The 15,259-nt window shown below is 36.4% G+C and overlaps 1 protein-coding gene across 1 annotated transcript in view; it reads right to left on the bottom strand.

Annotated features, from left to right (window-relative positions):
• The window catches only part of EIF3E (eukaryotic translation initiation factor 3 subunit E), a 47,055-nt gene that overhangs the window by 27,272 nt on the left and 4,524 nt on the right, over positions 1-15,259 (bottom strand). The window contains exons 2-7 of the mRNA XM_062188105.1: positions 14,053-14,167; positions 12,541-12,658; positions 9,966-10,008; positions 8,845-8,949; positions 2,701-2,826; positions 1,963-2,087 (exon numbers count right to left, since the gene is read on the bottom strand). Coding sequence (XP_062044089.1) covers positions 1,963-2,087; positions 2,701-2,826; positions 8,845-8,949; positions 9,966-10,008; positions 12,541-12,658; positions 14,053-14,167 — 632 coding nt within the window. The remainder of the gene's footprint in view (positions 1-1,962; positions 2,088-2,700; positions 2,827-8,844; positions 8,950-9,965; positions 10,009-12,540; positions 12,659-14,052; positions 14,168-15,259) is intronic.

Raw genomic sequence — 15,259 nt, 5'->3', positions numbered from 1 at the left:
AATGTATCCTTGATAAAAATCCAAATAATGAGAAACATATTCTCAATTTTTGACACTGAAACTCTCTTTAAATGTCTTTTCTATAAAATGCATGGATAGTTTAACAAAGACACATGTTGCTATTATTTTACTCATTCAGCAGTACCTCCAAATCTCTTACAATGTTTTCATACTGCTCATCTTTCTGGATACTTGATTCCTCAACTAGGCATGGGATTATGATCTGTAACAGTATCACAAGAATAAAACTTCTAAAATATAAAGACCTCAAAGGGTATAAGAAAAAGCTACTTCTGAAGACCAGAATACAAGGGACTTCTCTTGGAGGATTAAGGAAACAAAGGACACAACAGAGCAAAGATGGATTAATCACATCAGTAAGAGAAAGCTACCATATCAGGAAGACCTGATGTGAATCTAGTAAGACATTAACTCAGATAAAGAAAAACTGGGGACAGAAAGGAATGAGAGCAGATTTGAGGGGTATGGGTATGAAATAGATTCATGAATGATAAAGTGCAAACCTTAGAAAAGATTGTTCAAATATACAAAAGAAATGTGCATAGTACTAGTGGCACAAATACAACTACTGTGAGGATGGTTACCTAAGGTCATTAACTTGATGGTGCTATCGAAGATTCTAGTCATAAAATAACTCTATCCTGATGTCAAGTACTTATAAAGCAACCTTCAATTTACTATTAAGACTTCCTACTAACCCTTGGACACTGTCAGAACAATCTGGTCAAATGCACTTGGTTCTCTTAGCATTACATTTCTTCTTATAAATTACTAATACATTCTGGTTTACATATCAGTCTTTTTGGATTTAATTAAGCTTTGTTCTGTGCAATCTACCTGTAAGATACTATCACATAAAGTTGTTAACCGTACTATGCCCATTTCCCTGTAAGCCTTTCCCACAAGTTTTGGACACCATCATATGATCATCCGATCATTTATTTAACATTTCAGATTGCAAACAACCTATGGTAGCGCCAAGCATACAGTAAAACACAGACACCTAATTTTTAAAGCTATCTATACCCAATAGCAGTAAAAGTAGTAAAAAATCTGAAAAATCATATTATTGAAATAGAAATATTTCACATGAAGGAAACAGAAGTAGAAATTATCCTTAAGTATCTAAACAGTTTCCATAAACATATCTGGCTTTCTTATTCCAATCAAATGAGAAACAATGAGCAGAAGCTTAAGAAGCACTTGAGAAAAACGGTTTCCAGCTAACTATACAATTGTCAAATTCACAAAGCATTGCTTTTTCTTAGCATCAAAAGGATTAAACACAAGCTAGATAATACAGAACAGATTCTTCCACAGGATACACATATTCATCAAATAATAAAGTCCAGAGCCTAATTTCTAGAGTTTTAACATACAGTCAGCCCTAGTATAGACAGAGGTTGGTTTCAAAACCCTTTGCCAATGCTGAAGCCCCTGTATACAGTGGCATAGTATTTGCATATGCCCTAGGGGCATCCTCCAGTATGCCTTACATCACCTCTACCTTACTTGTAAAATGTAAATGTTATATAACACTAATGAATGAGAGAAAACTGTGCAGTACAGACCAATGTCTTTTTCACAGAATACTTTCAATCTTCAGCTGATTGAATCTGGGAGGATAAAGGAGCCAGGAGGAATATGGAGTACCTACTGCATATACGCACCAACTGGGATCCTGTTAAAATGCAGATTCTGATTTTGCTTCTCTAGAGTGACCCCCTAAGACTCTACATGATGCTCATGCTGCCAACCCAGGAACCATATTTTAACTGCCACTTTGAAAGACCGTACATTACAATTTATCAATTAAGAAGCAAATCTATTACATGAGGAAGGATAACAAATTCAAATATTAGAGAAAAGTACATCTGAAGTTTAAAAAAATCCCATATAATTTCAAATGATTAGAGTCAAAATTATACAATGAAAACTTACTGTGGCTGGTAAAGAAAGAGATCGATAATGTTATCTCGACCTTTCGGGTGGTTGAAGAAAACAAACAGAGACCAATGAATGAGCCAAGTTCGCTGCTGAAGAGACTGGAGAGGAGAACTCACAGACTAGAAATTAAAAAAAAAAATGTATGCACTGAAATTATTAATATATGAGAAAGAGACAAGGGAATAAGTATCACTGCTTTCAAAATTATAATTAAAAAACTAGGCCCTTTTAAAGGCATGCACTAGTGGCATTATGATTGAAGTCTGATCCCTTCCATCTTCTCTCTATAGGATCCTTGATATCCCAAGCTATCACCCTGCTTTTGAAGATAGATTCCATATTATAGTATTTTAAAAGCAAGGACTGTACTAAACATTCTGTAAGTGGTTTTATTAGACATTAACTGTGTATGAAAACTGTCATCATTTGCCTAAGACTTGTAATAATAGGAAGCAGTAACAGCACAGTGTCATTTTCACTGGCAGAGAAGAAAGGGCACATTAGTTGCAACAGAAATGAAGACTGAGTTCTTTTCTCTAAGAATTGAAGAAATGACAGTTTCTTCCAAAGAGATTCAGTGAAACTAATCAATCTACTAACCATAATTTTTATAAGACAATAAAAGCTAATCTGAAAGTTTTAGTTTGTTCAAAGTACATGGTGTTTTTCCTTATCAGGAAGTGTGAAAGACATAAAAACTTCAGAGAATCACAATGAAAAAGTATAACTTACATTGTTATCTATGGTCTCTTTTAATCGTGTAAGATCTTCCATGGCTGCATCCCAATTCTGCATTAAAATTTCAGAAGCCAGTTTTCCCCAGAGTGAACTTAAAGCATTTCTATCTGTTGCTGGAACCTATTTAAGCAAACACAATTAATTATATTCTGAATACTCAGAGGAAAAGACAGTGTACACTATATACCCCACATATTCAGCCAGACTACTAAAAGATCTATACATCTTAAAATTCTTGTCAGCTAAGTCTTTATGGATCATGCTGGTAAACTCTTTCAAATAATTAATGAAAATACTCAGATCTTTAATATTCAGTCTAGACCAGAAAATAAATGGTTAACTTTTAAAACTAGGAAAGCACAATGCCATTTTAGTGTAACCCACTTCAGATAATTATACATAATCAAATTAAAGGCACTTAAAACTTTGGAAACCAAGACAGATTCATAGGAAATTTGTCACTAAAATCATTGGAATGAAATGTGAGAAACTGAAACCTGTGTTTCATTTATAATGTAAAAAGAAAGTACAGAACAAAAAATTTCCAAATTACGACAAGTGCAAGATATTATACAGAGGTAGAGAAAAAAACAGGCTTACAGTAAAAATCAATTAACAGTTTTCTAATAAAATTTTTAAAAAATCAAAAGCCAAACTGAAACAAAAAACCCTATAAGGGGTACGTTTCACCCCTAGTTTCAAGACAAGTACTAACACACACAAATTGCGCAAAATTCCACTTCGAACCATTAATTTTTTTTTAAGATTTTTATTTATTTGAGAGGTAGAGGGCTGGCACCGTGGCTTAACAGGCTAATCCTCCGCCTTGCGGCGCCGGCACACCGGGTTCTAGTCCCGGTCGGGGCACCGATCCTGTCCCGGTTGCCCCTCTTCCAGGCCAGCTCTCTGCTGTGGCCCGGGAGTGTAGTGGAGGATGGCCCAAGTTCTTGGGCCCTGCACCCCATGGGAGACCAGGAGAAGCACCTGGCTCCTGCCATCGGATCACCTGGCTCCCGCCATCGGATCAGCGCGGTGCGCCGGCCCCAGCGCGCCTACCGCGGCGGCCATTGGAGGGTGAACCAACGGAAAAGGAAGACCTTTCTCTCTGTCTCCCTCTACTGTCCACTCTGCCTGTAAAAAAAAAAAAAAAAAAAAAAAAAAAAAAGAGGTAGAGTTATAGACAGTGAGAGGGAGAGACAGAGAGAAAAGGTCTTCCTTCCATTGGTTTACTCCCCAAATGGCTACTACGGCCGGCACTACGCCAATCCGAAGCCAGGAGCCAGGTGCTTCTTCCTGGTCTCCCATGCGGGTGCAAGGGCCCAAGGATTTGTGCCATCTTCTACTGCTTTCCCAGGCCATAGCAGAGAGATGGACTGGAAGTAGACCAGCCGGGACTAGAACCAGTGTCCATATGGAACGCCGGCACCACAGGCAGAGGATTAATCTACTGCACCATGGCGCCGGCCCCTCATGAGAATTTTATACTGGGCCATCTCTATTTATTCTTTCCATGGCAAAAGAGGGTTACACATTCAAAACACTTATAAGGCTAGTAAGAAAAACGAATAAAACAGGACTCCCTCAGAACAAGGCAACAGAAGTAGATAAAATGACTTTGAAGTGATCATATGTGTGTAAAGTAGCAGAAGTGAGTATAGGTGTTGGAGAGAACATACACCTTCATATCCCAAGTTGTAATTCTGAATTTTTCACTGAAGCACTTATATGGTAGTACAAACATGCAAAACACCATTAGTATACAACACAATTACAAGTTCAATAAAACTGTATGGGCAGGATCAAAAATCCAATCACCAAGTATTCTTGCCCTACTATTCACTAGTAAATGCTAAACCATTTGTTTTAGCTTCTTCACCTATAACATGAAGACAGTAATAGAACACACCTCAGTTGGCCGGCGCCGTGGCTTAACAGGCTAATCCTCTGCCTTGCAGCGCCGGCACACCGGGTTCTAGTCCCGGTTGGGGCACCAGATTCTATCCCGGTTGCCCCTCTTCCAGGCCAGCTCTCTGCTGTGGCCCGGGAAGTCAGTGGAGGATGGTCCAAGTGCTTGGGCGCTGCACCCGCATGGGAGACCAGGAGAAGCACCTGGCTCCTGCCTTCGGATCAGCGAGATGCGCTGGCCACAGCGGCCATTGGAGGGTGAACCAACAGCAAAAAGGAAGACCTTTCTCTCTGTCTCTCTCTCTCACTATCCACTCTGCCTGTCAAAAAAAAAAAAAAAAGAACACACCTCGGTTGTCATGTAGTTTAAGTGACATAATTCACCACATGTTACGTCTTAAGAACTTAGTGAATGTGAATATCACAACAATGATGAAAATGAAAATGGCAAAGTTCTATAGGTTACCTAAGCTTCGATGACTGTAGTACACACTGTCTAAAATCAGATTCTTCCCTTTGATGACAGTAATGAACTCAAATGTATTGAATAAGATAAAGCAAACTCTTAACAGGCAAATAATAAAGACTAAATTCCTAAGTTAACTTTGAAAACAGATCCATGAGCACTCATTCTCATTATTATCACAAAATATGTCTATAGTACAACTGTATACAAATATTCATGACAGCAATACTTATAATACCTAAGAACTGGATGTAATCCAAATGTCCATCAGCAGATGAATACATAAACAGAAAATGATATATTCATAAAATGTGATACTACTTAGCAGTAAAAAGAAAGTAACTTATGATAAACATGACCACATGAATGATTCTGGTACTTCCTAGTAGAAATTAGTCAGACACAATCATAAATATTATCATTCTGGTTGTAAGAAATTCTAGAACAGACGAAACTAATTATAAGGACAAAAAGATAAATGGAAAGCCAGCATGAGGGATGGAGTGTACTACAAAGAGGACACAAGGAGTTTCTAGGATGAAAGAAGTATTGTTTATCTTGATTCCATGATCACGTAGATGTGTGTATTTGTTAAAATTTCCTGAAATTTAAAAAGTATTTATAAAAACTCATAGAAATGAGTACTAAAACTGTACAGGACAAATTGTTTGATATTTATTAAGAAAGAAAATTTGTAAATCAAAATATTTCATCAAGTCTTAAGATGCCATCAATTTTAAAATACACTATTACTTACTACTTCCAAAACAAAAAACAAGACACACTCCGTTTTCAAATGTTAAAATATGAACAACCATGTGAAAATATGAAATAAGTCTTTTATATTTATATTATAACAGGTACCAGAGTCAAACATTTCCATCTAGACGATTAAGCTTCAAAAGCTAGCATTATGTAAGCTGTCAAGTTCTCATGGATTAGTACTTTTAAACAGAATGATACTTATTTAACAGTAGGTAAGTTTTCAACCACCAGTGTGGGGGCAAAAGGTTACATATATATGATCACAAATAATTTTAGCATCTTAAAATTCTTTTTATTTTGAAAAGCTACTGAACAGTGAGATGGGTTATATTTTGGAGCCACACTTAAGGCTACAGTGAGGTGATAGTTTAATAATTGTTAATAACTTTTAAAACAAAAATATTGAAAAATTCCTATTAAATCTGCTCCATTTCATTTCAATTAACACATTTCTTGGAGTATAAGTCAAAGAAGTTTCACAACCAAACAGGGTATACCTAAAAACTTCTCAATGTATTCTAATAGCCACTAAATCTTTTTAAAATAAAAGTAGATCATAGGGTCACACAGCTTTAATTTATACAACACTGACCTACAATGGGTCATTCGGAGAGTCAAATTCTAATCTCAGATCATAGTTACAATGGCTCTTTCATAGCTTATGTTTCCCTAACCATAGATTTAAAAGAATAACCAACTAACAGAAAAAAGAATTTAGGAATGAGAAAAAAAGAGTACAAAAAAAAAAAAAATCCAAAAAACAAAACACAAGCTTAAAGTAAAACACTGACATTTTCTCATCCCAAATGCAAAACAGGATTTTCATATTTGCTATTAACAACATTTCAAATACAGATTTTATAGCAGTGTCTACTTAAAGCAAGGTAAATGAGATAATCTGTTCTTTTAAACTTAGCTTCGTTAGCCTCTGCCAATATACCATTAGGAAGCAATTCTATGTAACTCAAATGTTTTATGCCACAAGGTAGAACAATTTAAAAATGAATTGCATGTAGCTTCTAACAGCAATCTAATCACTAACTAGATTGCTTTCAATGCAGAACATACTCATTTTGTGTTCAGATAATAGTATTCAATCACTTAACCAACATGCCATTTGAGTTCCAGCCCAAAATGCCTTAGGGGTAATGCAAAAACTTAAAATTAATACAGAATTTTTTAAAAACAGAACCTGGATTTTTACAATTAACAAAAGTAAACACAGATATTCCCCAATCTTTTATGTATAAACCTACCACTTGCACTTGCGGAAATGTTCAGACTAATTATAAAACAAGAGTACATAAAAAACATAATAATACTAAACTAGAATGCAGTATGTGTATTAGGATAATAGCTTTTTGTAGCAGCACAGCACGTTTTTTAATCCCCAAAAGGTTCATGTGTACTACTCTGGCTCAACTCCATGTCATTACAGTTGGCTCTTCATACCAATCTGCTTTCAAGGGTGGATATGCTAGAAGAGTTTCAATATCTGGATTTCCAGCAGTTACCTTAAGTTTCCATGTCTTAGCAAAATGGCACATTCACTCACTGACCAGCAACAATAAATTTACTGTGCTGGAACTCTAACATGACACTAAATCTTCATTCTCAAAATTCACTCCCAGCATTAACAAATGATATGAATAACCAACTCTTTTCATGTACCTGTAATCATACCAGGCTTCTGATTTTACAATCCTGGTTTAAGCTGTTTACATTTCCAAAGTAATCAACTTTTGCTCTCTTAAATCCCTGGTAATATTCAAAGTAAAACTGATGGAATTTTCTGATATGCCACTACAAGTTTAGTACCACCAATGATTACCTTCAGCGCACTTGCAAGCTAACCACTGCTAATCTGTACGTTAAGAATTCATTTTTAAATGAGAGCAAAACTTTTTTCAAATCAAATTTAAAAATAAACATAAAACCTTTAATTTTGAAGGAAGAATGATAGCTTTAAAGAAATGAAGTAATCTGTCAGTTTCAACCTAAGAATTACCTGAATCAATCTCTTCCCTCCCCACCAAAAAAAAATTTTAATTTCTTAGAAAACAAACAAACAGAGCAGTTAATAAATCTCTTTGTGGCATGTGGAGACAGAGTGATGAAAAAAAGCACCAGAGAATGAAGACAAAAGAAACAGACTGTTTCAAGGTTGGAAGACAGAAAGTCCATCTTAGCAGGATTTTTCCAATCCAACTTCTAGGATTAACTAGAGAAATCAGAGACTGAGCTATTTGCTAACTATTTGCTAACTTTGAATAAGTAACAAATTATAGTTTCTCAAATGAGAGGTTAGTAAAAAGAAAGGCATTTTGATTACTCTAGAACACACATTAAGATAATTACCTAAACAGAAGACAGAATAAGAAAGAAGTCTGTCAATTTAAAGGTCTGATTTTTAATTTGGCTTCAAACCACGCTTTCCCTAACAAAAGCACTGGATCTAGGAATTTATCAAATAGACAACTAAAGATAATAATCAGAGCACTTTATAGATAACAGTACCATTCAAACTTATCTACACCCCACATAGTGAAATCAAATAACTGATTTTTACATTCTAATAGCTAAAGAAAGAAGTAAATAGAAATGGTTACTATTAAGGTATAACATACTTCAAAATACCATTAGGATTCCATACTTGTTTAGGCCAAGTTCAAGGAATATATACTTCGAATTAAAATTAAGATCAACTTATTCAATAATGTTAACTGATTAAGTTTCAAGTTTTCAATTTGACAAATATTTCAAAGTTATCATCAGTGGCATATTTATTGTTCAATTTCAGTTTTTATGGGTGGCCTCAAATTTTGAGGTTCCAACCTAAGAATTTATTTTTATTGGGTTTTTGTTATTGGAAAAAATTTCTTTATTTTTCTTATCAGCAACTGCTGAAAACTAAATTGATAGACCCAAATCTACACACATGCTTTAAGGAACCCAGGGTACCCTATAAAACAGAAAGCAAAGAAACAAATTGAAGTACTTACCAATACTCTAAAAAAGTAAAGATATTCCGCTGCTCCAGAGTAATTCCCACATTCATACTGGAATTTTGCATACCTATAGAGTGTATCTAAATATTCTTGCCTAAACTAAAAAAAAAAAAGTACGTTAATTTCTAGTTTTACAATTCCATTCATTTATTGCTTTAAACATCCTGAAAAAATCAACTGTTTCAAAGTTTTCTAAAAGCTGCCCACTTGATCTTAAGAGTATACATTAGGAATTGGTCGATTTAATGCTCAGTTTGACCTCAAAAAAATATGAATTGTAATGATACCTACTCTATTGTAATACAGCTTTGAATTACAGCTGAAGGTCTGTTGTGTATGCTCCTTAGTTTGTGACTGAGATTAGCCAACTATCAAGCATATGCATCCTACTTCTGTATAAATAACAACAAATCTCTGTTCTTGTGAAAATGGGCCCCAAAATCACACCGACTTCTATAATTAATAATGCAAGCAAAGTGAAAGTGAGGAAATCTAACAGAACTCCAAACTAGAACATAAAGAAATCCACTCTAACCAGAAAGAGTAATTTGCACAGGGGTTAGCAAACTTGTTATGAAACTGTTAAATGACAAGATAAAATTTGAATCTAACAAAGAATTAATTATTTGCAGAACTTCCCACTTTGAGTTAATACAAGAGAAAGAGAATTGAGAGATCGCTAGGAAAGCCTATAACATTTATTTGCAAATTTGGGAATTTATGAAGACCTTAAAAATGTCAAAACTTAACTCTGTTGCTCAAAGTCAATTCTAATTCAAATTTAGCTCTGCTTCTGTTTCTTTGTTATCACATAAGAAAAGGTAGACTGTGCCCTAAAATATTTAGCTTGCTGTTGGCACTAACATATAATGGTGTTAATAATTCCAGGATAAATAAATCAAAAACTTTGAGAATTTTCTGTTACCTAGAGTTGAGCACAACTATACATTTCCCTGTCAGCACCAATTTAAAACTAAAGTTTCAAAAACATACCAGATGTATTTAAAAATTTCATAATTATTCTGTCAAGCTATGAAACTATCTGCTAAAAATCTAGATTATAATCAGCCTTATTAAAACATGACAACTGGAAAGTATTTTTAAAAAACACTTACACCATGCTTGTCTGCCAGGTAATCAAACAGCATTCGACCATCCCTTAATAATAAAAGCAAAAATTACTATATTTCATATACCACAGTCATTATTTGTCCAAACAAAGTCACTTTAAATAACTTATTATATAAACACTGTAAATAAGGCTTCTGGAATATTTAATATATAAAAATGTGCATTAATATTTATAGATTTAATACAAAAAGAATACTTCAATTTTGAATGTAAGGAACATAAGAGATCTACAAATCTTAAAACATATTTTCCAATTCCTTTAGCTCTAATTAAAAATCATTTGGTCAGTTTTATCATGTCTAAGGGTTTTAGATGTCTTTTAGGTTATAAAACCAGAACATTCTAACTTTTCTGACATTTTTATAGTAAATTCAGCAGTCTACTTAAGCAGTAACCTACTGAGAATGGTATTTGTTTTCTGAGGTTAGATTTCTGATAAGAGACCCTAATACATACACTGTACAAAGTAGCAGGAATTAATTCTACATACAAATTTTGTCTCCCTCACTCAGCCTTTTGGTCCAGGCAGGGATTAAGCAGCTACCTGCAAGCCCAGCATTTCATATCGTAACACGGGTAAAGTCCCGGCTTCTCTGCCTCTGATCCAGCTCCTTGCTAGCTGTGGCCTGGGAAAGCAGTGGAAGAAGGCCCAAACGCTTGGCTCCTTGCCATCAACACAGGAGACCCAGACCCAGATGGAGTTTCCAGCACCTAGCATCACCCTCACCTAGCCCTGGTCCTTGCAACCATTTGGGGTATGAATCATGGGAGGGAAGACTCTCTCTTTCTCTCTCTATAACTCTGCCTTTCACACAAATAAAATCTTACAATTCCTCAAGTGTATATATTGGCAGGTATGAATTGTCACAACAGTGATATTGATTTTTAAGCATTTCTAATAATGCAAAAGGCTTCAGTAGTAATATTATAAAGTTGACTAAGGCAATACACTTGCTTTGGGAACCAAACAATAAGTCTATTTCTAGCTAAAGAAAAGTTAGAAATAAAATAATGTTATCAATTCCACACTACCTTCCTTGGGCTGGGGATCAGATGATGGAAGTTTATGAGAATGTAGCAGATAATAAGTGAACTGAGGTTTCTCTTACAGAGAGCAACCCATGTGCTTTTGGTATTACACAGACACAGGGTTTCTTCATCAATATACTGGGCTGGATAATGCTCCACTGGTGAATGGGAGGGGAATACTGTCCCATCACCATGGAGTGTGTAACAGCATCCCTAATCTTTATTTGCTAGGTAATAGTAACATCCCTCCAGTTGTGACAACCAATAATGTCTGCAGACAATGTCAAATGGCCCCTGTAAAGGATATATTCAGGTATAGAAAACTGATAAAGAAGTTTAAGGCCAGCGCTGTGGCTCAACAGGCTAATCCTCCACCTTGCGGCGCCGGCACACCGGGTTTCAGTCCCGGTCGGGGTGCCGGATTCTGTCCTGGTTGCCCCTCTTCCAGGCCAGCTCTCTGCTATGGCCCGGGAGTGCAGTGGAGGATGGCCCAAGTGCTTGGGCCCTGCACTCCATGGGAGACCAGGAGAAGCACCTGGCTCCCGCCTTCGGATCAGCGCGGTGCGCCGGCCGCAGCGGCCATTGGAGGGTGAACCAACGGCAAAGGAAGACCTTTCTCTCTGTCTCTCTGTCCACTTTGCCTGTCAAAAATTTAAAAAAAAAAAAAAAAAAAGTTTAAAAATTAGTATTAACATTTATTAAGGAATATAGGCACCTACAAAGTGAGGATTAAAATGAATAAATAGATAAAACAATCATCTCAACAATAAACTTTTACTATAGGATTCTAAAGTCTGAATTAACATCTGTACTAATCCAGAAATAAGAATTCTTATTAACTTTGTTTTTTAATTTTGAGAGTCAGAAAGAGAGTTCCTCTCATCTGCGAATTCATTCCCCAAACATCTGATGTGGCCACAGCTGGACCTGGCTGAAGCTGGGGAGCCAGGAACTCAACCCAGGTCTCCCACACGGGAGCCAGGCTCTCAAGTATTTGAGCCCTCATTGCTGCCTTTCAGGGTCCGCATTAGCAGGAAGCTGAGTCTAAAGGCTCCAGAGTGAAGAACTGAATGAGGTACTCCAATGTAGGACACAGGCATCATAACTGCTGTCTTCACCACTGGGCTTTTTTTTCCTGCTCTGAAAAAGGAATTTTTACAATTTTTTTTTTTTTTTTGACAGGCAGAGTGGATAGTGAGAGAGAGAGAGACAGAGAGAAAGGTCTTCCTTTTTGCCGTTGGTTCACCCTCCAATGGCCGCTGCGGTCGGCGCATCTTGCCAATCCGAAGCCAGGAGCCAGGTGCTTCTCCTGGTCTCCCATGCGGGTGCAGGGCCAAAGGACTTGGGCCATCCTCCACTGCACTCCCGGGCCATAGCAGAGAACTGGCCTGGAAGAGGGGCAACCAGGACAGAATCCGGCGCCCCAACCGGGACTAGAACCCGGTGTGCTGGCGCCACAAGGCGGAGGATTAGCCTGTTAAGCCACGGCACCGGCCGGAATTTTTACAATTTAAACTAAAAAGAGGTTACCTGGTTGACTGCATTTGCCTTGTAGTTTCTGGATCTTCAAACATCTTCACAATTGGTTCTGTTTCTGCCTGAAGCTGCTTCAGTTGTGCAACAACTGTGGTTCTTTTTTCTCTCAAAGCTAAATGCAAAAGAGTACTATACTGTTAAGAAATCTTAAACTGCACTGCTCACAAGAAGACTTCATATAGCTAAATACATATACATATGTGTATTTAGTCCCAGCACACTCAAATTCCAGGAACCACTCATCACCTCCCTAGATCCACCACTTCTTCTTTCTAGCACTGCAAAGGCACAGAAAGAAGAGGATATCCTTTTCCTACTCTTAGGGGAACTGACAAATACATAGACTGTTCTAAAGATGAGATATGAAGAAGGTAGGTAACAATTAACTATCCTTTATTTCCCATTTCAGAGACATCATTTCAGGACTTTTTCTATTTGATCTCATTTAATTCTCAGGTAAATGTTAACCCAGAGTTTCTGAACAGAGGCTCAGAGGGGCTTGCATATTATTAAATTTAAATTCAGTCAATAATCTCTGTTCATTGTAATCCAGTTCTTTAATCTCTCAAAGCAAATTCTATAGTTCTTTTTTGCCACATCATGAAAAATCAGAGAAAACTTGCACAAAATCCTGGTAATATGTCTTAGACTTTTTTCTTCATAGACTAAAATTTAAAGAGGCACCGAAACTGCAAAAAAAACTGTAATAAGTCAAAAAGGTGACTCATGTTTACTTTAATAATTTCTACACTATATATTAGGAAGTATATTCCAGAACAATATTTGTCAAACACAGAAGGGGATCTGCGGTTACATTTTGAGAAATGTCAACTTAAACAAAGTAAATTTTACTTCTCTACTGAGAAGAGTTTAAATGCTAGATAAATAGAAGAAATGCTAAAGTATTTCCCAAACTTATGGACCCACTTTCTTTTTTTAAAGGAACACCTATTAATGAAGAAAACAAAGATTTGCCATCCCCCATGTCACCATAGTTCCCCAACCTGAGTGCCGAGTCATACTCAACAGTTTCTGATTAAGGAAATCTGGGGCATGGCCCCAAATTTCTATTTCTAACAAGCTCTCCCAGATGAAATGATGACACTTGGCCCATACTTGAAGAGCAATGGCTATAAAAGATGGCTTTAAATGGGAAAAAAAAACCACGAAACCTTTTAAGGTACACAACATACTAACTAAAAAAGTTAGCAACCAAAAAACTGGGACATTTTGGCTATTTCTAAACAAACAATCCAAATCTTAAGCACAACTCTAATAAGACATATTGTAAACTGACAGCATTTGATGAACATGTTTTCCTATCTTTCACAGGGAGAAAATAAAATACTTCAGAAGACCTATAACCTTTATATTAGCTGTTACACAAAGAACTTTAAAGTCATCCAAATAATTAAGACTTTGGGTTGAAACTCTTTTATAAATCAGAAAACTTTAATCAAATCCTCAATTCTTAGGACAAGATCCAGTTCTAATGACAAAACTTACCATGAGGAATATCATCTGAATAAAGGTTTTTGTATACATCCATAGCAAAGTCTACCATGTTGGTATCACTAAGAAGATCCAACTTCCCTTGTAGTAATTCTTTTTCATTATATATCTGCAAGAGGGAATTATTTTCTAATTAATATATTAAAGTTCCCCAAATAAGCCAATTAATAGTAAGATTAGCTTTCCTGGAAACATACTCTATGAAACATTCTTTTTATATCATATTATTTATCTCTCAAACCCACATGATGATTATCTACCTCTCCTGGATGTGGCCTCTCCTTAACCCACATACATTATGTCTCAGTTAATAGTTTAATAGTTGGGATCCTGGATCCACATCCCTGAAACAAACTAGCACCCATTTTGTAACGTTATATCAGGTTTTTGCTTTACCAATTCAAGAAACATTTAAGCCACAGCAAAGGGACCAAAGTGATACAGACACAAACTTACATAAACATTAAGTATATTAAGCAATATATGAGGATTTTTCACAATATTCAGGGGGAGATGATTCAGCAAAAGAAAGAATTTCTGTACTGAATTTAATTTTGCCAGGAAAAGATAAAACCCAGGAAGATGCCACAATATAGCTATGAAATTAAAACTGAACCTTCCAAAGGTGGTCTTCAAAAAGCTCATGGAAAAATGCATATTATGAAAAAACCTGCACAGATTTCAAATCTGCATCAAAATAAACTTTTTAAATGTCATTTTTCCATATACATTTTTAAGTACTTGCGTATACAGAAGTTTTACAAAACAGTAAGAAAAGGCAGACAGTTCAGTTGAAAGGCACTTCACAAGAAGTTAACTACATGGTCAGGAAACACGAAAAGGTTCTCAGCTTCACGGATCATCAGAGAAATACATATTAAAGGGTCGCTGCAGTGGTGCAGCAGGTTCCACAGCTGCTGGCAATCCTGGCATCCCATGCCGGACAGCCAGTTTGAGTCCTGGCAGCTCTGCTTCTGATTCAGCTCCCTGATAATGTGGCTGGGAAAGCACAGGAAAGTGGCCCAAGTACTTGTGTCCCTGCCACCCAGGTGGGAGAATGGGATGGATTTTCCGGCTTCAGTCTGGCACAGGACCTGGTGGTTGCAATCATTTGCAGAGGGAACCAGCAGATGGAAGATTTATCTCTATCTCTCTGACTCTATCACTGCCTGTCAAAAAAACTGAAATTATTAAAAACCCA

This window comes from Lepus europaeus, chromosome 4 (genome assembly GCF_033115175.1).
Source record: "Lepus europaeus isolate LE1 chromosome 4, mLepTim1.pri, whole genome shotgun sequence".
Classification (NCBI taxonomy): domain Eukaryota; kingdom Metazoa; phylum Chordata; class Mammalia; order Lagomorpha; family Leporidae; genus Lepus; species Lepus europaeus.
Note: the sequence above shows the minus strand (reverse complement) of the source record. Positions and strands in the feature narration are given on the sequence as shown.